Genomic DNA, 25,560 nt, shown 5'->3' with positions numbered 1-25,560 from the left:
CGTGGTGGTCATCATCATCTGCTTCCCTTCTTTACTGAAGATGACCATTTCCTCTGTTCTTAGAGTCATCTGTTATGAGTTTTAATGTGGCAGTGGAGCCCGATTTTAGACCTGTATGACTTTCCAGAGCATGAGCAAGAATAAATTGCCTTATTTTTATTGGAACTTTATTGGGACTGCCCAGACTTTCTAGCTTGCCTTCTATGCTTTGGTAGTTCTTTCTCGTTCATTTTTCTCTCAGGCTATGGTGGAAATGTCACATTTTTGAGGTTCGCCTTCAAGGAGTTCTTGAATCTTAATCTTGGCCTACTTTGCAGACGATGTCCAAAATTATGTTGTGAATACCTGATTGCCTTGTGGATTTTTTCATCAGTCATACATATTACATGGCCGCTTATCTAAGTTGATTTCTGATGATGAGTGCTTCAATTATAGATATTTCTGCTCTAATACTCACAATGTTCTGAGGGCAACTCATGTGGAACCTATTCAACTGCTTTATATGTCTGGTGTGGGTAGTCCATGACACACAGGCATATAGGAGGGCAGCTACTACACAGCTTTGTAAACAGCAGGTTTTGTTCCAAACTTGATGCCTCATTTCCTCCACAATCTCTTTTGTAAATAGGCAAATGCTGAGTTTGCTCTGACAATTCTATTTGCCACCTGGTTGTCAATGCAGGTGTTCCTGGAACCTGTGCTTCTGAGACAGCCTTCAGGGTCATGTAGTTATAATGGATGGGGTATAGTTAGAATTTGCTGGTGGTTAGTGAACTATCTCTGTTTTCCTTAAGCTGATGGTTAGCCCATAGTCATCAGTCGCTTATGAAAAATAGTCGATGATTCATCGAAGGCCATGCTCAGAGTGTGCCACAAGGGCACAATAGTTGGCAAACTGCAATTCCTGTATCATCATCTCTGATACCTTAGTTGAAGATTTCATTTGTCTCAGGTTGAACAGATTGCCATCTGTTCTGAATTGGATGTATATTCCATCAACATTTCCATCATATGCCCCAGAAAACATGGCAGCAAAGAATATCCTGAAGAGCACAGGAGCCATGACACACTCCTGCTTTACACCACTTGTACATCAAAGGGGTCAGTGTATTCACCACACTCAGCATCTCTGGCCGCGACTCCACTGTGAAACTATGGAAGTCATAGATTTACTGCTCTATCAGGACATCCAGGTTTGGCTAAGACTTTCCACAAGGCCTCTCTATTTACCATGTTGGAGGCCATCAGGTCAATAAAGACACATTAGAGTCCCATCTGCCATTCGCAGCATTTCTCTTATATTTGCTGAAGAGCGAAAACCTTAATCTTGGCCGCAAGTGCCTCTACCTTTACTGAACCCACTTTAACTTTCTGGCAGTACACGTTCTGCTTTCTGGCTTGCTAGTCTGTTGAGTAGGACTTTTGCTAGAGTCTTAGCAGCTATCACAGGCAGCGAGATTCCTCTGTGGTTGTCACACACAGGTTCAGTTACTCACCGCAGAATCCCCAGCCTCTGCCCTGCTCTTGTAGCCACAGTATCTGTTTGGCTAGTCCAGTGCAGGTTCTGCTCCGTGATGATCCCCATCCCTCAATGCCTCCCACTGCCACCATAGGATGTTGATGGTGGAAGACTCAGCAATGATAATGTTGAATGCTAAAGGCAGGTGATTGGACTCTTTCTTGTTGGATATGGTAATTTCCTGGCACTTGTGTAACAAGAATGGGCACAAAAGTTACTTGTCACCTATCAACCCAGGCCTCAATGTCGGCTAGGTCTAGCTGTGTGCGGGCATTGACTGCTTCATTACTTGAGGAAATGCAAATAGAGATGAACAGTGCACAATTATCAGCGAATAGCCTATGACATAATTATGGAAGAAAAACCATGAAGATAATTGAGCCTATGATATTCCCCTAAGGAACTCTTGTAGCATATGTCCTGGAGCTGAAGTGATTGACATCCAATGATCACAACCATTTTTGTACCAAGTATGACTCCAGGCAGTGGAGAATTTTCTCTGGTCCCCCATTGACATCTATTTTACTAGGATTCTTTGATGTCACAATCAATCAAATGCTACCTTGATGTTAAAGGCAGTTACTCTGACCCCGCCTTTGGAATTCAACTCTTTTGTCCATGTCAAATCTGCCTGCCCTTGCAAAACCCAAAACAAAATGCCTTTTTCATTGTGATTCTGTGACTGGGCAGCTCTTGCTGAACAATCTTGAGTATGTTAATCGCTACACAAACAACCAATTTGAAATAATTAGTCAAGCTTGTAATGTGACTCATTTATACTTGCTAGAAGCAACATACATTCATACACAGGGACCCACTGTCTGCAAATAATAGGAATATGCTCAAGCCTTGCACCTTTTTTGAAATATCTATGAGCTTGGGGAGCAATTGCTTTCTCTATGGCAACACCTTGGCCAATCAGAGTCAACTTGCCAATAAACCTGCACCCTTTTCTCCTGTTGTATAAATTGTTGTGATCACTTGAAATTTGACATTCTTGCATTTGTCCTGATAAGTGCAAGATGAAAAACTTCGACAACATGTCTCTCTTTAATGTTCTTTACTAGCAAACAACTGTAAAATAGTTATGCTGAAAACGCGCAGCTTTGTGACTAATGCTATTGTTAGTATTCAGGAATGACGGGTTTTCTCGTCACTTCAACATATGAGCGTTCAGCAAGGAGGTCAGTTGTGCATTATCTGAGCTGATGTTGGCTCAGAGGTGATGTAAAACTACATTTTGATTTGCAGATCCAATTACAGATACTATATATGAAGTCACTGTTGGAGGAGTGGGTGAAGGCATTGACTTTGCGTCATGCTTGCTTGTGCTGTAGGGACCCAACTCTGTTATCCTCAGATGTTGGGATTATTTGATGACAGACAAAGACCTCTCCATTTGGATCTGTTCAGGGTTGTGTTTTTTTCCCAAGCCCACCCCTGGAGCACTCAGAGTTGCACTGGAGCACTGCAATACTTGCTGCAGCTTACCTCCAGATGTACTGTGGTCTGCTGCATCCCACATAACCTGGCAAACATGATGGTTCATCCCTTTCCACCAGGCCTTTGGCAAGCATCTTCAGAGGATGAAGGGGGTAGGAATCATAGAATGGTTACAGCACAGAAAGAGGCTATTCAGCCTGTCATGTCCATGTCAGCTCTCTGTAAGAGATACTCAGTTAGTTCAACATCCTGCTTTGTCCCCATAGTTCTGCAAACATCTTCTCTTCAGGAAATTATCCTTTTCCCTTTTGAAAGCCACAATTGAATCTGCTTCCACCACACTCTCAGGACATTACAATCAGAACCTAATGACGTGGTTAAAAAAAAATCCTCATGTTGTCTTTGGCTCTTTTGCCAAGGAGAAGGAAGACAAAATATTTTGCAGTGGGGCTGCCCATGACTGGCTCATCAGATTCCAGTTCCCCTGAGAATTTCCCCAGAAAACTTATACTTTTCCATCCCTTGGCTATGAACCATCACAAAGTCCTCTTGGCCAAAATCCTGAAATAAAACACTCCAGAAAACAGCCATTCTATAATAACTTTATCCAACAACACTTCCAGTAATACATGCAAAACTCAACAATTTACCCTTGTGCTGGGAGTGATGATGTCATGAGGGAGTGCAGAACAGACCATGGCAGCAAAAGGAAAAGTATCAACTAACTAGAGAATTATAGGAGATTCCATTGTTAGTGAACAGAGAGGTGTTTCTGTAACTGTCATGAGTCCTCTATTCTGATTTACTTCCCTGGTGCCAGAGTAAAAGATATCATGTAGAGGGTGCAGAATATTCTGCAGGAGGAAGGGAGTAAGCCAGAAGTTGTGATAAACTTGATTACCAACAACATAGAAAGGGCAGGCATTGAAGTCCTATGGTCAGACTTTCAGGAGGTAGGGATTAAGTTAAAAAGTGGGAGCTCAATTATGGCACTAGGATTACTCCTAGTGCCATATGCTCTGGCGAGTAGAAATATGATAATAGGGAGGATCAACATGTGGCTTTAGGCATAGTGTGCAAACATAGAAAAATAGAAGCAAGAGTAGGTCATGCGGCCCTCCGAGCCTGCTCCGCCATTCAGTATGATCATGGCTGATCTTTTATCTCAATGTCATACTCCCATTCTCTCCGCATACTCCTTGATGCCTTTAGAGTGTAGAAATCTATCTGTTTCCTTCTTAAATATATTCAGTGACTTGGCCTCCACAGCCTTCTGTGGTAGAGAATTTTACAGGTTCACCATCCTCTGAGTGAAGAAGTTTCTCCTCCATCTCAGACCTAAATGGCCTATTCCGTATCATGACACTCTGACCCCTTGTTCTAGACCCCCCCAGCCAGAGGAAATATCATCCAGTCTGTCCAGCCCTGTCAGAATATTATACGTTTTAATGAGATCCCCTCTCATTCTTCTAGACTCCAGTGAATACAGGCCCAGTCGGCCCAATCTCTCCTCATACGACGATCCTACCATCCCAGGAATCAGTCTGGTGAACCTTCACTTGGCAAGTATATACTTTCTTAGATAAGGAGCCCAAAACTACACACAATACTCCAGGTGTGGTTTCATCAAGGCCTTGTACAGCTGCAGTAAGACATCCTTGCTACAGTACCTTGCAATGAAGGCCAGCATACCATTTGTCTTCTTAACTGCTTGCTGTACCTGCTTACAGTGATTGGTATACAAGGACACATAGTCCCTTTCATCCCAATCTAGCACCATTTCAATATTACTCTGCCATTCTGTTTTTCCTACCAAAGTGGATAACTTCACACTTATCCACGTTATACTCATCTGCCATGTATTTGCCCACTCACTCAACTTGTCTAAATTACCTTGAAGCCTCTTAACATCCTCCTCACCTTTCATGTTCCCACCTAGTTTTGTGTCGGCAGCAAACTCGGAAATATTACATTTGGTTCCCTATCCAAATCATTGACATATATTGTGAATAACTGGGGCCAAAGCACTTATCCCTGCAGCACCCCACTAGTCACCACCTGCCATTCTGAAAAAGGCCCATTTATTCCTACTCTCTCTGTCCTGTTTGCTAAACAATTCTCAATCCATGCCAATATATTACCCCCAATCCCATGTGCTTTAATTTTGCACACTAATCTCTTATGTGGGACATTATCAGAAGTTTTTTGAAAATCCAAGTACACCACATCCACTGGTTCTCCCTTATCGATTCTGCTAGTTACGTCCTCAGAAAACTCCAGTACGTTTGTCAACCATGATTAGTGAGAGGGAGGAACTAAAAGAAATCAGTATTAGTTCTAAAAGAAATCAGTATTAGTGGGGAAATGGTGTTGGAGAAATTGATGGGATTGAAGGCCAATAAATCCCCGGGGCCTGATAATTTACATCCCAGAGTAATTAAGGAAGTGGCCCTAGGAATAGTGGATGCATTGGTGGTCATCTTCCAAGACTTTGTAGACTTTGGAACAGTTCCTACAGATTGGAGGGTAGCTAATGTAACCCCACTATTTAAAAAGGGAGGCAGAGAGAAAACAGGGAATTATGTACCAGTCAGCCTGACGTCGGTAGTGGGGAAAATTCTACAGTCCATTTTAAAAGATTTAATAGCTGAGCACTTGGAAAACAGTGGCAGAATCAAACAGAGTCAGCATGGATTTACGAAATCATGCTTGACAAATCTACTGGAATTTTTCGAGAATGTAACTAGTAGAGTTGATGAGGGGGAGCCAGTGGATGTGGTTTATTTGGACTTTCAGAAGGCTTTCGACAAAGTCCCACATAAGAGATTAACGTGTAAAATTAAAGCGCATGGGATTGGGGGTAGTGTATTGAGATGGATAAAAAACTGTTTGGCAGACAGGAAACAAAGAGTAGGAATAAGCTGGTCTTTTTCCGGATGGCAGGCAATGACTAGTGGGGTACCGCAGGGATCGGTGCTGGGACCCCAGCTATTCACAATATATATTAATGATATAGACGAGGGAACTAAATTTAATATCTCCAAATTTGCAGATGACACAAAGCTGGGTGGGCGGGTGAGCTGTGAGGAGGATGCAAAGATGCTTCAGTGTGATTTGGACAAGCCGAGTGATTGGGCAAGTACATGCAGATGCAGTATCATGTGGATAAATGTGAGGTTATCCACTTTGATAACAAAAACAGGAAGGCAGATTATTATCTGAATGGCTATAAATTGAGAGAGGGGAATGTGCAATGAGACCTGGGTGTCCTCGTACACCAGTTGCTGAAGGTAAGCATGCAGGTGCAGCAGGCGGTAAAGAAGGCAAATGGTATGTTGACCTTCATAGCGAGAGGATTCGAGTGTAGGAGCAGGGATGTCTTGCTGCAATTATACAGGGCCTTGGTGGGACCACACCTGGAATATTGTGTGCAGTTTTGGTCTCCTTATCTGAGGAAGCCTGTTCTTGCTATAGAGGGAGTACAGCGAAGGTTTACCAGACTGATCCCTGGGATGGCGGGACTGACATATGAGGAGAGATTAAGTCGGTTAGGATTATATTCACTGGAGTTCAGAAGAATGAGGGGGGATATCATAGAAAGCTATAAAATTCTAACAGGACTAGACAGGGTAGATGCAGGAAGGATGTTCCCGATGGTGGGAGAGCCCAGAACCAGGGGTCACTGTCTGAGGATACAAGGTAGACCATTTAGGATTGAGATGAGGAGAAATTTCTTCACCCAGAGAGTGGTGAGCCTGTGGAATTTGCTACCACAGAAAGTAGTTGAGGCCAAAACATTGTATGTTTTCAAGAAGGAGTTAGATATAGCTCTTGGGGTGAAAGGGATCAAAGGGTATGGGGAGAAAGTGGGAGCAGGCTATTGAGTTGGATGATCAGCCATGATCATAATGAATGGCAGAGCAGGCACAAAGGGCCGAATGGCCTACTCCTGCCCTTATTTTCTATTTTTTTTATGATTTTCCTTTCATAAATCCATGTTGACTTTGTCTAATCCCGTTGATATTTTCTAAGTGTCCTGTTATCACATCCTTTAAAAGGCTCTAGCATTTTCCCTACTACTGATGTTAGGCTAACCAGTCTGTAATTCCCTGTTTTCTCCCTCCCTCCTTTTTTTAAATAGTGGGGTTACATTTGCCACTCTCCAATCTGCCAGGTCTGTTCCAGAATCAACAGAATTTTGGAAGATGACAACCAATGCATCCACTATTTCAATGGCCAACTGCTTTAGTACCCTGGGATGTCGATTATTGGGCCTTGGGGATTTATCGACTTTCAGTCCCATTAATCTCTCCACATTGTTTTTTAAGTAATACTAACTTCTTTCAATTCCTCCTTCTCACTAGACCTTTGGTTCCCTAGTATTTATGGGAAGTTATTTGTGTCTTCCTCCATGAAGGCAGAACTAAAGTAGTTGTTTATTTGCTCTGCCATATCCTTGTTCTCTCTGATACATCCTCTGTAAGGGACCTACATTTGTCTTCACTTTTTACATACTTATAGAAGCTTTTACAGTCTTTTATGTTCCTTGCAAGTTTATTCTCATACTCTATTTTAGCCCTCTTACTGATCTTTTGGTCCTCCTTTGCTGAATTCTAAACTGCTCCCAATCCTCTGGCTTGCTACTTTTCTAGCAACTTTATTTGATTCTTCTTTAGATCTAATACTATCCTTAATTTTTTCTGTTAGCCATGGATGGGCCACTTTTCCTGCTGTGCTTTTGCAGCAGGAAGGAATATATAACTTTTTGCAATGCATACATTTGTTCTTTAAATATTAGCCATTGATTATCCAGCCTTTTAATGAAGCTTCCCAATCTATCTTAGCCAATTCATGTCTCATACCTCCATAGTTTCCTATGTTTAGATTTCAGACCCTGGTTTCAGATTGGACTTCACTTTCCAACCTAAGGAAGAATTCTATCGTGCTATGGTCACTGTTCCCTAAAGGACCCCGCACAACAAGATTATTAGTTAACCCCTTCTCATTGCACAAAACCAAACCTAGGATAATCTGTTTCGCAATTGGTTCCTCAATGTACTGGTCTAAAAAACCATCTTGTACACACTCCAGAAATTCATCTGCCACTGCATTATTACTAATTTGGTTTGCCCAGTCTATATGTAGTCACCCATGATTACTGGAGCACCCTTCTTATATGCATCCCTAATTTCCTGTTTAATGTCATCCCCTGCCTTATCACTACTGTTTGGAGGCCTACACATACACAACTCCCACTAATGTTTTCCGCCCCTTGTTGTTTCTTAGTTCTATCCAGACTGATTCTACATCTAGATTTTCGGAACCAATATCCTCTCACTATTGCACTGATTTCATCCTTAACAATGCCCCACCACCTCCTTTTCCTTTTTGCCTGTCCTTCTTAAATATTGAATTGGATATTCAGTTCCCAGCCTTGGTCACCCTGCAGCCATCTCTCTGTAATCACAACCATATCGTACCCATTTACATCTATTTTTGTTGTTTAGGAGGGAGGGTTTCAATTTCTTGGGGTATTGGGACCAGTTCTGAGGCAGGAGGCACCTATGCAAAAGTATTGAGTTTTACCTGAACAGGGCTGGGACCAATGTCCTTGTGGGGAATGTGGTTGTGGAGAGTTTAAACTAAATTGTCAGGGAAATGCACATTATAGAAGTAGAAAAGAGGAAAAAGGTGCAGAAAGAAGTGAGAGAATTTGCAGTAGTAGAGAAGGAAGTAGTGCCATATTAGATAGGAGCAGACTGAGAAGGACAATGAAGAATACAAAGACAGGTTTTGAGTGCATGAATGCAAATACACAAAGTGTGGCGAATAAGGTTGTTGAGGTACAAGCACAAATAATGATGTGGGAATATGATGTAGTGACAATAATGGATTTGTAGCTTAAAATGGAGGGGACTGGCTGTTTAATATTTTAATATTTATAAGGATACAAAGTGTTCAGAAAAGATAGGGAAGGAAAAATGGGACTTGGGATGGCAGTACTGATTAGGGAAGACTGTAATGTTGGAAAGAGAGCCCTTTGGGGCTGGGGGGGGGTGCAAAAAGAAACAGAATCCATTGGGTTAGACTTCAGAAGGAAGAATGGTATGATCATGCTACTGAGGGAACTCTATAAGCTTCAAAATAGTCAAAATACAGGCACTGAGTGTAAAAGCTAGGAGGTTTATGCTGAACTTTTATAAAGCTCTAGTTAGACTGCACCAAACTTTTCAAAGGATGTGAAGATCCTTGAGAGGATGCACAGCAGGTTGATCTGAATGATTCCAGGGATGAAGAATTTTGGTTACAAGTTTATCTTGGAGAAGGGTTGTTCTTCTCGGAACAAAAGATGCTGAGGGGAGATTTGATTATACAAGGTTATGGGAAATTTAGATAAGGTAGTCAAAGAAAAGCTATTCTTATTAACTGATGATACAATGTTGCGGAAATCGGAGTGAACAATCAGACCCAGGAGGTTTGTCTCGGAAGCCTTTTATTAAAATCGTGATATCACGGAGAGCCCAGCAGCTTACAGTGGAGCTAGCTGACACTCTGAAGAAGCATCAGAGTACACACATAGTTATAGTAAAAGTTGTACATATCAAAGAGCCTGAAGGTGATAAAACTGTCTAACTTTCAATAATTAATTACATTGCGAATCCTTGTTTACGGCATGCAGTATACAATTGATCTATTCTAGCTTACAACTACCCAGGATCTTAGGGGGAGCCCAACTGGTGATAAGAAGTGAGACAGAGAATAGATAACCCTGCTTGACCTTATCTATAGTGCTAGGGGGTGAATATGCTAAAGCACAAACGACCATTGCTTGATCCTGTCCCTTTGTGTTGGGGCAGACATCCCATCCTTGCGTCAAGGATTCCAGGCAGCTTGTTTATGATACTCCTTTCCTCCTTTACTGCTCAATGAGCTGGCAGCTGCAGGTGTGCCTGCAAGAGCCAAGAGGGAACTGTGCTGTAGTATTCCACTGTGATTTTAACCGTTTAACCCTTAGTTGTCCTGTAGATGTATTCTTCCACATAGAAGGACAAGGGAATACAGATTTAAGTTTTGGACAATAGATATAGGGGTATGTAAGGAAAAACTTAAGAAAAAATTTTAGGCAGCAACTGACAATGATCTGGAACTTGTTGCTTATGAGAGTGATAGAAGTGGAGAAGATCAATGATTTTGAAAGGAAGTTGGATGGGCACTTGATGGAAATAAACTTGCAGAGCTATGGGGATAGGGTTGGAAATGGGACTGACTGGATTGCTCTACAGAGAACTAGTATGGATTGATAGGCCAAATGGCCTCTTTTTGTACCATTATGACTGTCTCTATGACATTCTCGTGCCAACTAGAAATGGACAATGAATACAGCCTGAGAAGTAAAATGCATAAAAATACAGAATTGGTATTTGCCGTTTGCCCTCATTAAATTTACTAAACACTTGATATTAAGAATGACACCAACTTGATTGGTGTTCAGTAGATCTTTCCTCATTTGTTTTTGACAAACATTGTGATAGTATAATCCACAGTGAAATGTATCACCATATCACTGACAGGGCATGTCGCTCTATTTCAAAGGAATCTCAGATTTTTTGGCTCTTCTCTTTTAAAGGAGTGATTTGGAAGGAGGGATAAGAAATCACTTACATATCCCAACGATTTTCCATTCATGAGGATCATTCTTACGGTCTCATGAATTGTGCTCCCGAGGTGGTGGGGAAGAATGTGGGCATGATTTACAGGAGAGGGATTTTTTTTTCCACCTTGCCCTACAAATATGGCAGATGTCCATCCAACGAGATGGTGCCCCTTAAACAAAATGTAAATCAAGTGTAAATATCTGAGCTGATTTAAAGATGTAATCCAGCATCGGGTTGAGGTAATTCCTGAAAGTGGATTTGGGGCTGCTTTCTGATGGTACTTGCAAAAGTGAAAATAAAATCTTTCTACAATACTTTGCAGCTTTATAATCAATGGTCTAAATGCTGCTGGAAGATTCCAAGCTATCAAAAAAATGTCTTCAGTCTCAGTTCATCCATCTGTGCTCAGCAACCAAAACAAAACAGAGAGTGTGACTCTTGCGTCAATGAAGGAGGCATGGACAGTAGTGGATAGAAATTCATCAAGAGCAGCAGGAGATGATTTGCCTCCCATTCTTCATACAAAGGACGGTAAGGGATCTAAGATATTACTGACACTGAAATTCCCACCATTAGCACCCTGGGGTCACCATTGACCAGAAACATAACTGGATCAGTCATATAAATATTGTGGCTATAAGAACTGGCCAGTCTCTCCACATCTTGTCCACCATCTACAAGACACAAGTCAGGATTGTGGTGGAATACTCTCTACTTGCCTGGATGAGTACAGCTCAACAACACTGAAGAAGCTTGAAACCATCCAGGACAAATCAGTCCACTTGATTGACACCCCATCCACCACCTTAAAAATTCAGTCCCTCCACCTTTGACGCACAATGGCAGCAGTATGTACCAACTACAAGACGTGCTGCAGCAACTCACCAAGGCCCCTTTGATAGCACCTTCCAAACCCACGACCTGTACCGCCTAGGAGGACAAGGACAGCAGATGCATGGGAATACCAGCACCTGCAAGTTCCCTTCCAAGTCACATACTTGACTTGGAATTATATTGTCATTCCTTTGTCACATCTAGGTCAAAATTCTGGAACTCCCGCCCTAACAGCATTGTGGCTGACTGCTGAGACATGCTATATAAGCTTGCAAAGAAATGCTTTACATATATGAGGATTTTGGGTAACCAAAGAAGCAATTCTCATTGTTTAGTTTGCCACAGCACAAAAACATAGGGCTGGCTTTTTGCTGAATTGAGATGACTTGAGAGCCCTTTAAAGGCGGGTCCCAATTCTTGGATTCCTGACCCCATTCCCAAGGTTTCTGATTTTCAACAAGGCTGTTTAAAGGTGCAGGCTGGTTTGGGTTCCGAGCCGGCAGCCTGCATTTGTGATGTGGCTGGCTCCATTGCGGGGATAAACACGTCCTAATCCTCCGCAATTTTCATGGAGTCCAGCCATCTTTTCAAAGAGCTGTAGTTTATGGCACCTCTGAGGCAATGTGAACTATAGATTGCGTGAGGGAACCTTCTGAATGGTAAGTTCAAGAGGTCCTCCTCATGACCCTTTTTGCACCCCATGCCAAGGTGTGTCCCCCACACACCCCTTTGGCCCCTCATGCACCCATGCCAAGCCTCATTATGCATTCTTCGCTGAGAACCCAGACATCCATTAGAGTACGGAAACATCCGCGCCCCAGGGAAAATATTGCTTGATTGACAGTTCTGGCACTCTGATTCATGCACAATGTTTATTTACACAAGATAAAGAGTTTTCAAGTGCTTGCATTTTTACTATTGATCATTTAAAGAGTTTGGATGATTGGCACTCTTATTTGGCTATAGTAAAAAGAAGTTTATTTTAACAAAGTGTAAAGTTATAATTTTTTATACATCCTATTGCCACTATAGGGTTCATTGGTTCTATACAATGTATAATGGGTGAGTGGGCATGGAGGTGCTATAGCTTTGCATGGGGGCATGAGATGCCATAATGTGTTGGGATGTATCTTGCCATAGGAGTATGAGGGGCCAAAGGGGGTGGTTGGGGACATATCTCGACATGAAGGCATGAGGGGCCAAAGGGGGTGGGTGGAATGTCCTTACCTTGACATGTGGGGGACATGAGGTGCCATAGGGGTGGGTAGGGGGGGCATGAGATGACATGGATGGGCATAAGGAGTGTGAGGGGGTGTGGGGGTGAGGACTGTAGGGCTCTCTATAACTGGGAAAAAGTCCCACAGCACTGAAGCAGGCCTTTCAAACAGCCCACCTCAGCACCCTACAGCCCCAGTGGCTGTCTCCAAACTTTTTCCCGGTTGGCAGGCTAGACTACAGCCCGCACCTACCACCCCGGAATGAAAATCCTGTCATTCCTGGCCACTTTTGCCGGAGGAAGGTGGGCCAAGCCCTAAATTTTCCCCACTCAAGCAACCCACCTTGAGGATAAAAATCCAGCCCATAAAATGAGAAAATAGTCTTCTACCAATCATCTAAAATCTACCACAGATTATTTTCTGTCCACTTAAAGGCTGGTGCAAGCGTTCCCTGATTTCAAAGGGTATCCAGCAGACCGAGTAATTGCTGGAATTTTCCAGACCCTCATGTTGGCGGGATCTTCTGGTCCCACCGATGTGAACAGAGATTTCAACAGCTCTCCAGCCCCATAGCAGGGGAACCTGCCGTGAGTCAATGGTTTTGTGATCTCTTCTTCATGTTATTTTCACTCTTCCACTTCTAAAGGAAGTGATAGATTGCAGGGCTGTTCAATGAACACTATTCAACTTGTCCAACAGGCCAGTCTTCGACTGTGAGATTCAGAAAACTGCTATTGGGGCAGCCATAAATATCCTTGGTGTGATAGCATTGGAAAAGGGAAAAAATTCCTCTGCTCATGATTGTTGCTGAATGACTCCTCACTGACAAGTCTCTGTGTGGAATTGATTTGAAGGTAGAATTGGACCACTGGGATATTGTGAGGGCCACTGAAGCTTTTGCAATTGTGTGACATCATCAGTTAATGATTTCAGAATAGAGGGTGCAGTTGAAGCACTTTCAATTTTGAATCACAAAGGTGGGGTGCGATGTCTAAACTGGAGGATGAAGGTTTCAGCAGCAGATGAGTTGAGGCAGTTTTTGCGAATGTTTTTGTAGTAATTATGGTTTTATTTAGTGTGTCATGTACCTTTAAGAATACTGTGTGTTAGGAAAGATCACATGATCTGTAGTAACCAATAGCAGAGTAGCATGGGCTATCTCAGCAGTCAGTATAGACTTAGAGTTGGAGTTGAAAGCACATGTGTATTTGCTGCTGAGTATACTGTAAATAACCTTAATGTTTCCACTCAAGAAGTATCTGCACATCAACTCTATCATTAGTGGTACAGATCAGCCACCCTACAACAAACTGGGGATGATGATAAAATAGGATTGAACAGATAAAAAGAAAGGAAAATATGCTCACCAGGTATGCTGTTGCTTTAAGTTCAAGAAAAAATGGGCCCTGATCCAAATGGCTGAGAAATCTCCCGGAGCTTTCCCGACATTAAAAAAATACCAAAATTGCAAGCCCCTGGATTGAGAATCCACAAGACGGGTGAGCAAAACAAAGAAATAGAGAATCTGTACTTTATTGTAAAATAGGCAGCAGCCCTGCAGGCTCAGTCGGTTAGAAAATCTGGCACACAGTTTGCAAGTTTAAAAGAAAAGAAAAAACTCAGCAAAATTGCTTAGAAAAGGGAGAAGAAATGGCTGTTGTGTTTTTTTCCAAACAGAAACAAAGTTCTACAAGTTTTAAAGAGGAGAAGGCCCACAATCACGGGGATTCCACCAACACTTGAAAGTGCAGGAACACAGCTCAGAAAAGCTGAGAGCTGCAGAGACAGTCCGAGTTAAAAAAAAAGGTGACTGCTCTTAAAGCAGCAATACTTTTAAAGTGGTAAATACATGAAAAATAGCTTTGGACAGAAAATTAGAAGAAACCCTAGAGAGAGGGCAACTCTGTGGAAGACAACAAGAGACCCCAGAGAGGGGGCAACTCTTTGGAAGGCAACAAGAGACCCCATGAAGAGGTCAACCTTGTGAAAGGCAATGAGAGACCCCAGAGAGAGGGCAACTCTACCGAAGGGAACAAGAGACCCCAAAGAGAGGGCAACTCTGCCAAGGACAACAGGAGACCCCAGAGGGGGGGGCAACAAGAAATTAAACAGTTGAATGCGCAGTTGATTGTCCTTCAAGATCAAGTGCAAAAGGAATGCGTAACCCTGCAACATGAAGAAATGAAGGTTGTCTCAAACAGTAGAATGGAAGCAGAGCAGAATAAAGGTGAGGAGACTCGGGAAGCCCTGGTGATCAGAGAGGGCTCAGCAGAAGCTTGGTAATTGGAGAGAGCTCAGGGGAAGCACTGGTAATCAGAGAGAGCTCAGGGGAAGCCCTGGTAATCGGGGAGGGCTGACGAGAAGCCCTGGGTGTCATGTATGTATGGATACAGCCAGGGGACAGGAGTTCAGATAAACTCCAAGGCAGTGCCAACTCAGCGAAGTCTAGCAAAGAGCTGATGAATCAGCTAAATGAAGCCAAAGAGGCTTTGGAGCATAAGTTGCAGAATTTCCCAAGAAGTAGACAGATAATGAAATTTTGGGAGGCTGAGCCACTGAGCTCAGACAAGTTAAGCTTGCATCTGAGAAAAGTCTGGCAAATAGTGAAGTCATAAAGAAGACCAAGATTAAAGTCTGTGCTTAAAAAAAAGAAACGTGCACTTTCCAAGCGAGGGAGGTAATCTATCTGGGTCACCGCTTAAATTCACAGGGCCTCCACCAATTGAGGAAAAAGTGAGAGCTATAAGAGAGGCACCTAAGCCATAGAACACCTCAGAGCTTAAATCATTCCTAAGAATGATCAACTATTATGGGCAGTTCTTACACAATTTGTCTACAATGCTGCCCCTCTGCATTCTCTACTCAAAAAGAACCAATGTTCGTCTTGGGAGGTGCCCCAGAAAGAAGCTTTCATAAAGGTGAAACGAACAACTGTTGCACCCGTCCAATCTATTAGTTCGTCATGACCAGACAAAAGAATTGGTGCTGACATGTGACGAATCTCCCGACAGAGTGGGAGCAGTGCTCTCTCATTCGATGGACGATGGCACAGAATGGCCAATAGGTTGCTTATCAAGAACAGTCAGCACAGTCGAAAAGGGAAACTTGCAAATAGAAAAAAGGCCTGTCCAGCATCTTTGGTGTCAAGAAATTTCACCAGTACATACACGGCCGCCATTTTACAATCGTTTCAGACCACAAACCATTGCTAGGATTGTTTAGTGAGGACAAAGCTATACCACCCAGAGCCTCAGCAAGAATGCCATGGTGGGCTTTAATTCTGGCAGCATACGAATACACTGTTCGTACATTGGCCTGGCAATCAAATCTCAAACGCCGATGCCCCTAGTCGTTTGCCTTTACAAGAAAATGATGAGCATGTCCCAGTTCCACAGGAACTTGTTTTACTGTTAAATTTCTTAGATTCCTCGCCGGTATGGCTCGACAGGTCAGGGACTGGACAAGTTGGGACCCAGTCCTATCTCAGGTATGAGAATACATGGTTGGTCACAGGAGCCCGTATCTAATTAAATGAAAGCATACTTCAACAGAAGACACGAAATAACCAGCCAGGATGGCATCTTATCGTGGGGAGCATGACTGATAGTTCCTCCAAAGGGAAGGGAGCCACTTTTAATTGAACTACACAACGCCAATCCAGGAATTTCCTGACTGAAGACCATAGCACGCAGCTATCTATGGTGGCTTGGGATGGATGGCGAAATAGAGCGTTTAGTAGAGCACTGTGTGCAATGTCAGCAACTGCAAAAGTTGCCAGTGACAGCTCCGTTACACCTATGGGAGTGGCCAGATAGACCCTGGGTGCAGTTACACATTGATTACGTTAAACCTTTCCTGGGAACAGTGTTTCTGCTCATTATCAATGCCCACTCAAAATGGTTGGATATACATGAGGTGAAGTCACCAACGTCTGCTGTTACAATTAAGAAACTATGTCACAGGTTTCCCATTCATGGACTACCAGAAGTAATCGTTTCTGATAACAGCATGGCATTTAAGAGTGCTGAGTTTCAACAGTTTATCAGCCTCAACAGTATCACTCATGTGAAAATTGCACCATACCACCTTCCCTCAAATGGACTGACTGAAAGGACGGTTCAAATGTTCAAGGCAGGCATGATAAAGCTAACTGGTGATTCCTTGACAACTAAGCTAGCACTCTTTCTTTTTCATTACGGGACCACCCCTCATACAACAACAGGTGTCACACTTGCGGAGTTATTGTGGAAACACCATCTCAGGACGAGATTGAGCTTAATAATGCCGAATTTAGAGGGGAAGGGTAGAAAGGAGTCAGGGAAGCCAGAAAACAAGACACAACTGGCATAGCCACAAGAGGAAGTTTACCATGGGAGAGCGTGAAAAATTTCAGGGAAGGGCCAAAGTGGTTACCGAGTGAAATAAGTGCGGTGACTGGACCCCTATCTTACCATGTGGAGGTGGAAGGCCGGATTATCTGTAAACATGTGGACCATTTAAGGAAGAGAGAGACAAATCATCAAGATTTAGCTCCACCAGTGATCAGGACTAGGTCTGCATTCCCTGTTGAGGATACTCAACCCAGGACTGACAAGTCTGATGTTCCTTAAGAGTTAAGGATACAGAACTGCAAGTGCCCACCGAAGCACCGGATGTTCAGCAACTCCGGAAAAGAAAGTTCCTGACAAAGAATCTGAAGTTGTAGAGCTGCGACATTCCAACACGTTCCAGGAAACCATCTGAAAGATTGAACTTGTAAATTCCTCACCCAGCATAAATATTATTATGTCTTGAAAAATATGTACTTGTAAATATAATGTGTATAGCCTAGTTAAAAGGGGAGGAATGTAGGAATTATGGTTTTATTTAGTGTGTAAGAATAATACTTGTTAGGAAAGATTGCATAATCTCTAGTAGCTAATTGGAGAGTAGTGCAGGCTACCTCAGCAGTCAGTGTAGAGTTAGAGTTGGAGTTGAAAGCACGCATGTAGTTGCTGCTGAGTATCTTGTAAATAAAATTAATGATTCCACCAAGAAATGTCTGCAGATCAACTCTACCACTAATAGTACAACTCGGCTACGCTATAACAGTTATATGGATGGAAGTAGTGATGCCTTAGTGATGGCATTGATATGCAGTTGGAAGTTCATCTCTGAGTCAAATATGGCACCAAGGTTGAGAACAGTCTAGATAAGCCTCAGGGAGCTGCGAGGGAGAGGGATGGAATTGGTGGTTAGGGAATGGAATTTGTCGCAGGAATCAAGGGCAATGGCTTTGGATGCCTCAATATTTAGTTGAAAGCGGTGTGATGATAATGGAAGAGAACCTGAAAAGTCTGAAAAAAACCTGAAAAACCTGAAACTGGTTTATTATATGTTAAGCCAATATTTCCTGCAGCAATTAATGAGTTTATCAATCTTATTTGCCTTTTCTCTAATTTGCTTAACATTCCAATATCTCATTTAACGTTTCGACAAATTTGACTGTGAACTCAACAAGGTCCTGAACAAGTAAGTAATACAATTTATGTTGTAAGATGTCAAGCAGATGCACTAATTAGATGCTTAGGAATCTTAAAGCAACAGAATCCCCCTTGGGACACTCTGCCACACTAGGGCATTTGCCTCACAGTTCTCAAAGTGAAAGGGCAGATGTAGAATGATCCTATGTGTGAAGGAGCAAATATAAGGCAATTCTGTCTGCAGTGGTCATTTACCACTTGCAGACATATTGTTGCTGAGAAGGTGTACTGAATGGGAAGTACTGGGCAGCTGAGAGACTGAACCTCACTCCACCTTGTGACTTTGCTATGAATGAAAGGCATAGGAGTTGGAAATGCTGCTGTGCAATCCTTGTCATCAAGATAAAGGAAAACTTAACACCCCAACTATAAAATGTAAAATGGATTTCACAAATGAGTCAGTTGCTAAATATTCACTCAATGTGAAAAACATGTACAAAAAAATATTCTTTACACCCAGCATTGTACTTAGCAAAAATTTTTATTTGGTAAATATTTAAACAAAGCTGTAGAGGTGATCTTAAATTCTTAATGACTGGGAGAAAATGTAATTACAACCTTGTTGTCCATAGAAGTAAGCTGGAGTGGCTCAGTGGGTAACTTGCCTCTGAACCAGAAGGCCTACTTCAAGTCCCACTTCAGACCTTGTTGGCTATGAAAGAACCTAACCACTGGAGCAGGCAAGCCAGTGCGCATTGGTACTTGTCCAATAGTTAAATAGGAAAAGTTAGTGGCAAGAAGGGCATCCAGCTATAAAACCACCTGCAAATTTTTTTAAAGCGATGGTTGACATGAAGTTGTGCTCAACCAGCATTGTGGTAACGCCATGTAACATGGGAAAAGCCAAAAGAGAAAGAAAATTGTCTATGGAGATAAATTTCCAGTGGCAAAAGAGGGTGGAGCCAGCAATTTGTGAGTAATTTTAAATAACAGAATCAATTGAAAACAACAACTGATTTAAATCTCAAATAGGACATGGGATTGAATTTTATGCCGGCAGGATTTTACAGTCCTGCTGAAGTCGATGCACTTTTGAAAGGCTCGTGCATTTTATGGCCCCACCCCCGCCATGACCGGGCCATAAAATTCCGCCCCATGGTCTTGTAGCTTTAACTCGTAATTTAATGATGATGTAATACATCCTGTAGATTCATAAAACCTGTTGCAATCAATTAAAAGTGAAGTAAACTTATACTTAAAGGTCACAGGTATGCTATGCTGAATTCTGCCAAATAAATTTCAGCATAAATGGATCAAGGCTGCTCATCAATAATTTCGAATAGAGGACCAAATTTTTAAATAATGCACCACGATTTCTACAGTTACTAACATCACTACCTTAACTGACAGTAACGCAGGCACAGTGTATAACTGAGCTGGATTACAACATGGAAAGCTCCTGAGTCCTGAGGAAATGAAAATCTGATAAGTAACAAGTGGTTCCTGTTTGTTTTAACTGTGTTATCATTAAAATACCAAATGAAACAAATTAAAGACAATATTAAAACTGCTATCAAAAAGTTCTGCATTCAAAGGGTGATCAACATGTGGAGGGGACTTTTGGTAGGATAGTAGTGGGGAAAAAAGCTAAAATCATCTAAGAAACAGTTGGATGCTGTCGTAGAGGGATGGATGAGCTAAATTGCATTGGATGGTCTTCCTGATTTGTATGTGTCTTATGATCTTGTGCTCCCAAAGGAGACTACAAGCAACAGAGTATTCAAGAGTGGCTCAACATGAGCTGCACGTAAGTAATAATTTCTTACTTAGAATTTCTAAGGCTTTTTTCAGTTAAGCCCAAGGAGAACCATTGTTTCCTTGTTCTTTCTTACATTCTTTATGTTCCCTGATAATAATGACCGTGAGCTAGCTGCTCCTTAATCCCTATGGTGACACAATTAGAATCCACGGTGTAGGTAATCATGGTTATCAACCTTTATCCTATTGGCTTGTAGGGTTGTGTGTTTGAGCATTTGTGAACTCACACTGCATCTCCCTATTCAACATGCTAAACTCACACAAACTACTTTTCTTTTCCAAAATGCAGTTTATTATAAATATAAATACTTATGAATATGAATTATTGTTTATTCATAAAATTTGTAAAGGTACATGACAGTATAACTCAAAAATGACAATACAATGTGCAGCATTGATCAATTTGGTTAAGTACTCTCAAGTGCCTCACTCCATATGCAATGCAGATTGCATCTACAATTAGATTACATCAAACATTTTTTGTTACATATAAACTAACAAAATAGGTAACACCTTAGCCTTGGCATAGAATTTTAATCCTTAGAAATTGACAGGTATGGATTGGATGGGAGATTAAAGTATTAAAACATGAAAGGCAACTCCAAATCACCCACTTCCCGTTTTAATGGAGGTAGGATTGGTGGGCAGCTGTGCAGCCAACTCACACTGAGGAGGCAGATTGGCAGTCATTGTTATTCCCCATTTACAAAGTGACTGCGGATGGTTGGGCTTCCTGTGCCTCTGAAAACCCAGCAGAGGACTATCACATTCAGGAGTTAAGTAGCTTTCTACTTAGCTGTTGGATTCAGCATGCCTGCAACTGGATACAACCCCTCCGCCCACTTCCAATCCTTCTCCGACCTTCCCTCTGTGGCCTCTGACTTCTACTCTGGCCTCCAATGACCAAACTCACACCCTAAGACTGGCCTACTTCGTCCTGAAGTCTCCTCTGGACTGCTCCCACCCCTCTGGAGACCAAGACCTTCAACCAGGCTGGTTTCTAGACTGTGAACCTGTCTTTAATATCAAACACACACTTTGGTGTTCAAACTCAATGACATAGAATTGTCAAATGGTTACAGCATGGAAGGAGTCCATTCAGCCCATCAAGTCTGTGCAGGCTCTCTGGAAGAACTCCTCAGCTAGTTCCACTACTCCTTTGTCTTTTGGAAGCCACATCCAGACTTTTGTGTTCCCTGCACTCCACCAACACTCCTCCCAATCTGGTTCCCAGTGTATCAGGTAGATTAAAATCTAGCCCTTGGTGGTTGCATATCTTGATGCAGCTGCACATGCTGGCAGCCGTTAGGATGAGGGCAATGTTGGATATGCTTCCCTCCCTGCCATCACTTTATCTGGAGATTGTGTCTGTGCGGGGATGGTGCATTCGCACTCTCCAGATAATGTGGAAGATGGCTCAGAAGACTATGTCCTGTTGCCAGTGTCGGATGTATGTGCCATGTACAACTACACCAAGAGCTTTTTGCGCCAGATAAGCAGGTTCTTTTCCACAATGGATAGTGAACATTACCCCCACATTCCCTGTTTCTGATTTACTTTAGCTATGCACTCCTCCCAGTTGTTGGTGCTCACTGTGCACCACCGCCCCCCCCTTCCCCCCCCCCCCCACTCTGAACCATATTCCCAGCATCTTCAGGTAACCTGATTTGACCGTGAAGAAGACGAAAGATCAGTTAGCCCAGTTCTCAAAAAGTATAGCCTAACTTTTGCTGTGAATTATTTGGCTCCTGAAGCTAGTATGAACTGGTTGCAGATACTCAGCAATCTGTGGACAGACAGTGGACCTGAGCAGAGGTGGCGTTTTGTCCATTTGCAGGGAGGCCTGAACCTGAGTACCTCAACAGGCTGGGATCATCACCCCTGTTATTATTGTATTCCTCTTGATGGGTTTGAGCTAAAACAAACAAATCTTGCTACAGAACACAATGCACCAGTGAAGCGTTTATCCATTACCATAACAATTGTTCTGTGGCTCTCTGCATGACATTAGGATCCGGTTTGTGCTGTAGATCTTTGTTCAACAGGAATGGTATTGAAATTGCCCAATGTCACTTCAGGAAGGATTCTTAAAGCTAGCAGGCAGTCTGGATTGGATTGAAAGTGACCCAGATCTCAGAGATGAAGGGGCAGCATCTAATCTGTCGTGACAAAGGCCTGAATTTTCTGGCCCCATTTACATGGGCATCATGGCGGATGAGGGGGACAATATAGCGAGAAGGCCAAAAATCGGTTTCACGCCTTCGTGAAACCAGTTTGCGATCGTCCGCTCCATTCATCAATGGCAGGCCGCTTTTCCCACTGTCGTCCATTGGGACTCTAAATTCAATACTTTAGCATCTCATTATAAGCCCTGCTCTCCAGAATCATCCCCCCACACTGGAATATCTGGGCATGTCGGTGTGATTGCAATGCCGATGTCTTTCACAACCTTTCATAAGCAATGTGCACCTGACAAGCTGCACTTTGCTTGGCACTTCAAGGTTTGTTTGCCTACCTTGCTTCAGTTAGCACTCATAATCATCAGTGCCAGGCTTCACAGACAGCACCACATCACTTTTAGGAGGGCTCACAGGCAAGTCTGTACCTGCCAGACCAGTCATAAGGTGAGGGTAGCTTTTCAATGGCTGCAGGGCTAGGGCTTTCTTGGGGAAAGGGAGAGGTGGTCTCAGGCAAGGGAAGAGGCTGCAGGGTGAGAGCTGTATTGGGGGGAAAGGGGGTATCCCAGGGTGTCTGTGTGTGGTGGCACATGTTGATGTGTGCAAGTGGCCTCAAGATTGTTAGGGCTGAGGAGGCAAGTCTCCAGGGGATATGAAGCCAGATGGTGATGTGAGGGTGTGTGAGAGAGTGAATGGTGATATCCCTTGAGCTGGCAGTGAGTGAGATGCCAGGGAATATGTGATGGTCTTGTGAGTGTATCAGTTTAGAGTGATGAAATGGTTGCCTTACCCTGGCAGCACTGGATGAGACCATTCATCTGTTTTCTACCCTGGATTGGCGACTTCTTGTGTGCACCAAGCTGGAGTGGTGAGACTGATGAGCCTCAGCTAGAGCTGGGGCGGGGGAAATTGCAGTGGGCCTCCATGTCTAGAAGGTATTCCAGGGATATGTCACTGAATCAGGGGTCTGCACTCTTCTTGGTTTTTGGAGCCATGTCTTAACTGGAGCTGTCCTGAGTTGGAAGCATTGAGAAGTGTGCACGTGGGTGCAGTTTAAATATGGCACTCTGCATGAGGAAGCAGCGAGGTAACAGATGGAAGGCAAATTGAAGGCCGCCCACCAGTGAGACGGCGTGTTTCCTGTGGATTAATTAGGTTAATTAGGTGGGAATGGGAAGATACGACATGAAAATTCGCCATTGTGGCCAGTGGGTAAAACAACTTTTTTCCCATCCACTAAAGCACTTAGTACAAATCTGGAATGATTCCGTAGTCTGCTCCCTTCTCCACAGCTGCATTAAGAAAAAAATGTCATTGCCTTATCTGGTGTTTTTTTTTCATTTCACGTTGCTGTACAAAGCAGCAAATTATTTGCTTGGGGACACTAAAAATAGCACACTGCAGTCAATCTCAGGTATTTATTCTTGTACAGCTGGTTATTTCTAATACTGATTCTCCACAACTATGATATAATCACTAGCACCTAAAAGGGAGACTATAGTGGAGATTTGCCACTTGTGGTCCTGCCCTAAATTGAGAAATTAAATACCAGGAGATATGTAAGAACATGAAGCAGGAAATCTCCAATCCACTTTTATTCAATTATATAATCAAACCGAATGTAAAAGGGGATTTCAGAACCTGTTCTCCCATATGTCAGCAGCACTTTCCTCAGAACCACTTTCACTCTGTTGCAACAATTTCTTCTAATACCCATCAGCAAGGCTCTGAAAATTGCTGGGCAAATAATAGTGAGTTCACAGTGCTGCTATTACTACTGCATAAGGAATTCAATTTGTGCCAAGCAAGAGGTGTGCCATGAGTTGCATATCACCACAAATTATTGGATGCTTTCTACCCCTTTGCCGTTAGCTTTGCAAGGATGGGATGTCACTGTGAACCTCCCAAAGAGAGTCGGAAATTGTGGGCTTTATGCCAAGAATATGAATGAATCTCGCCACAGGAATTTGGGGGTCGTGTTTCATGTTGTAAGGATCCTGGTGTGATTTCTGATCCTGACATGAAACTCGAGCTCACTCAGAAAGAAACTGTGGTGACTCACTCCCATAAGTGGTAAATTGTCTCTACAGATTTCTAAAATGTACGTTTTTAAAATTATTTTCTTTTTCTTTCTGTCTCCTTTTCTCTTAATCCAAAGTTTCTCTATTTCTCTTTTGGTCTCTAATTGATTCAAGCCTTGTTCATTCTCTGTTATTCTCTGTGTTTCTTTCTCTTTCCTTAAATTTAATTGGCCTGTGAGATAAATCATTGGACCTGTTATACAATACATTCCAGATGTGTAGTTGACTTCACCATTTCCTTATCAATGAGCATTCCCGCCAATTTATGGTACAAAAATAAGAAGATTCAACAGGTGGGGTTAAAGAAAAGTCAATTTTCATCACTCGCTGAGCTGCACCTGCTCCAGCAATTTTCTGGGCCAAAGTTTGCACCACACTTTTGGTAAAGTTATGACAGCAGAGAAGAGCACCAAGGGAATTCAGCTATTAAATTTTTTAGGAAATTGGTCAACCAACAGGACAAAAAAGTCCCAGAGCTGCCAGCACGGTAAGGGTTAAATTTACAGTGTGATTGCTCCATGTTTAAGAGCTCTATCTTCTCACAGATAACTTCAAACTATTGCATAAGAGATTGTGTTTAGTTCCTGGAATAAACTCAATGACTGGGTGTGGCAGCCATTTGCAAGACTCTAATGTGCCTGTTGCTTTACAGGTTGCATGCAAATGAACACAGGCCCCAGAGCCCACAGAGAACAGGTAATGACAATAAACTAGGAATTATTATTAGGAGTTTCATTGGTATTCTACAGTTTGTAAGACATTGTTGGTGCTTTGTTAATTAATTTTAAGCACACGTTATACACCTATGAATCACAATTATTAACACTTCACCACAAGTTAATTTGCTTTCCATTCTAGTACCAAAATATACTATTTGTTAAGTAAGGTTTCCACTTGTGTGCCCAATGTAGAGTTTCACACGTCAGGAACACTTTGTAGGAAATTGCATGCATACAGCACATAATTTCCTATCCTCTAAAAGCAGAGAATTTACCTTATAGTTTGTATCTTGCTCCAGTGACCCTTCTTCATTTATAAGCTTAAACCGAGAGCTGGCAGACAATTTGACCTTGTGTGAGTTCACAACCAAACTCACTCTTGTCCGGATCCTTCAACATACGCCCACTGTGTAACAATTGGGAGCAATGTTCGTGGAATTTTTTTTATCTTCGCTGTAATTTAAAACCAGTAAAACCAGGTGCAAAGCCTTCACTCCAGCTAGGCTGAAACTGACTATCTCAAATTCTGCAGAAATACAGTCACAAAGCTTTCATTTTCCACAGTAAGAAGAGTAACCATTGAAAGTGTTACTCAGCATTGTTTCAAACACCATGATTTATAGCACTGCAGCAGA

General features: G+C 42.5%; 1 protein-coding gene across 14 annotated transcripts in view; it reads left to right on the top strand.

Annotated features, from left to right (window-relative positions):
• Window positions 1–25,560, top strand: part of LOC121279192 (protein ITPRID1-like) — a 301,605-nt gene that overhangs the window by 34,992 nt on the left and 241,053 nt on the right. For 12 of the 14 annotated variants that reach the window (XM_041190202.1, XM_041190209.1, XM_041190207.1 and 9 more), the window contains exons 3-5: window positions 10,940–11,148; window positions 19,889–19,937; window positions 24,859–24,902. In XM_041190202.1, the coding sequence (XP_041046136.1) occupies window positions 10,940–11,148; window positions 19,889–19,937; window positions 24,859–24,902 (302 nt within the window). Of the gene's footprint in view, window positions 1–10,939; window positions 11,149–19,708; window positions 19,938–24,858; window positions 24,903–25,560 lie in introns of those variants that run through there. The other 2 variants (XM_041190206.1, XM_041190210.1) reach the window with 2 other exon arrangements.

This window comes from Carcharodon carcharias, chromosome 6, assembly GCF_017639515.1.
Source record: "Carcharodon carcharias isolate sCarCar2 chromosome 6, sCarCar2.pri, whole genome shotgun sequence".
Lineage (NCBI taxonomy): Eukaryota > Metazoa > Chordata > Chondrichthyes > Lamniformes > Lamnidae > Carcharodon > Carcharodon carcharias.
The sequence above is the reverse complement of the archived record's forward strand: the minus strand, read 5'-3'. Positions and strand labels throughout refer to the sequence as shown.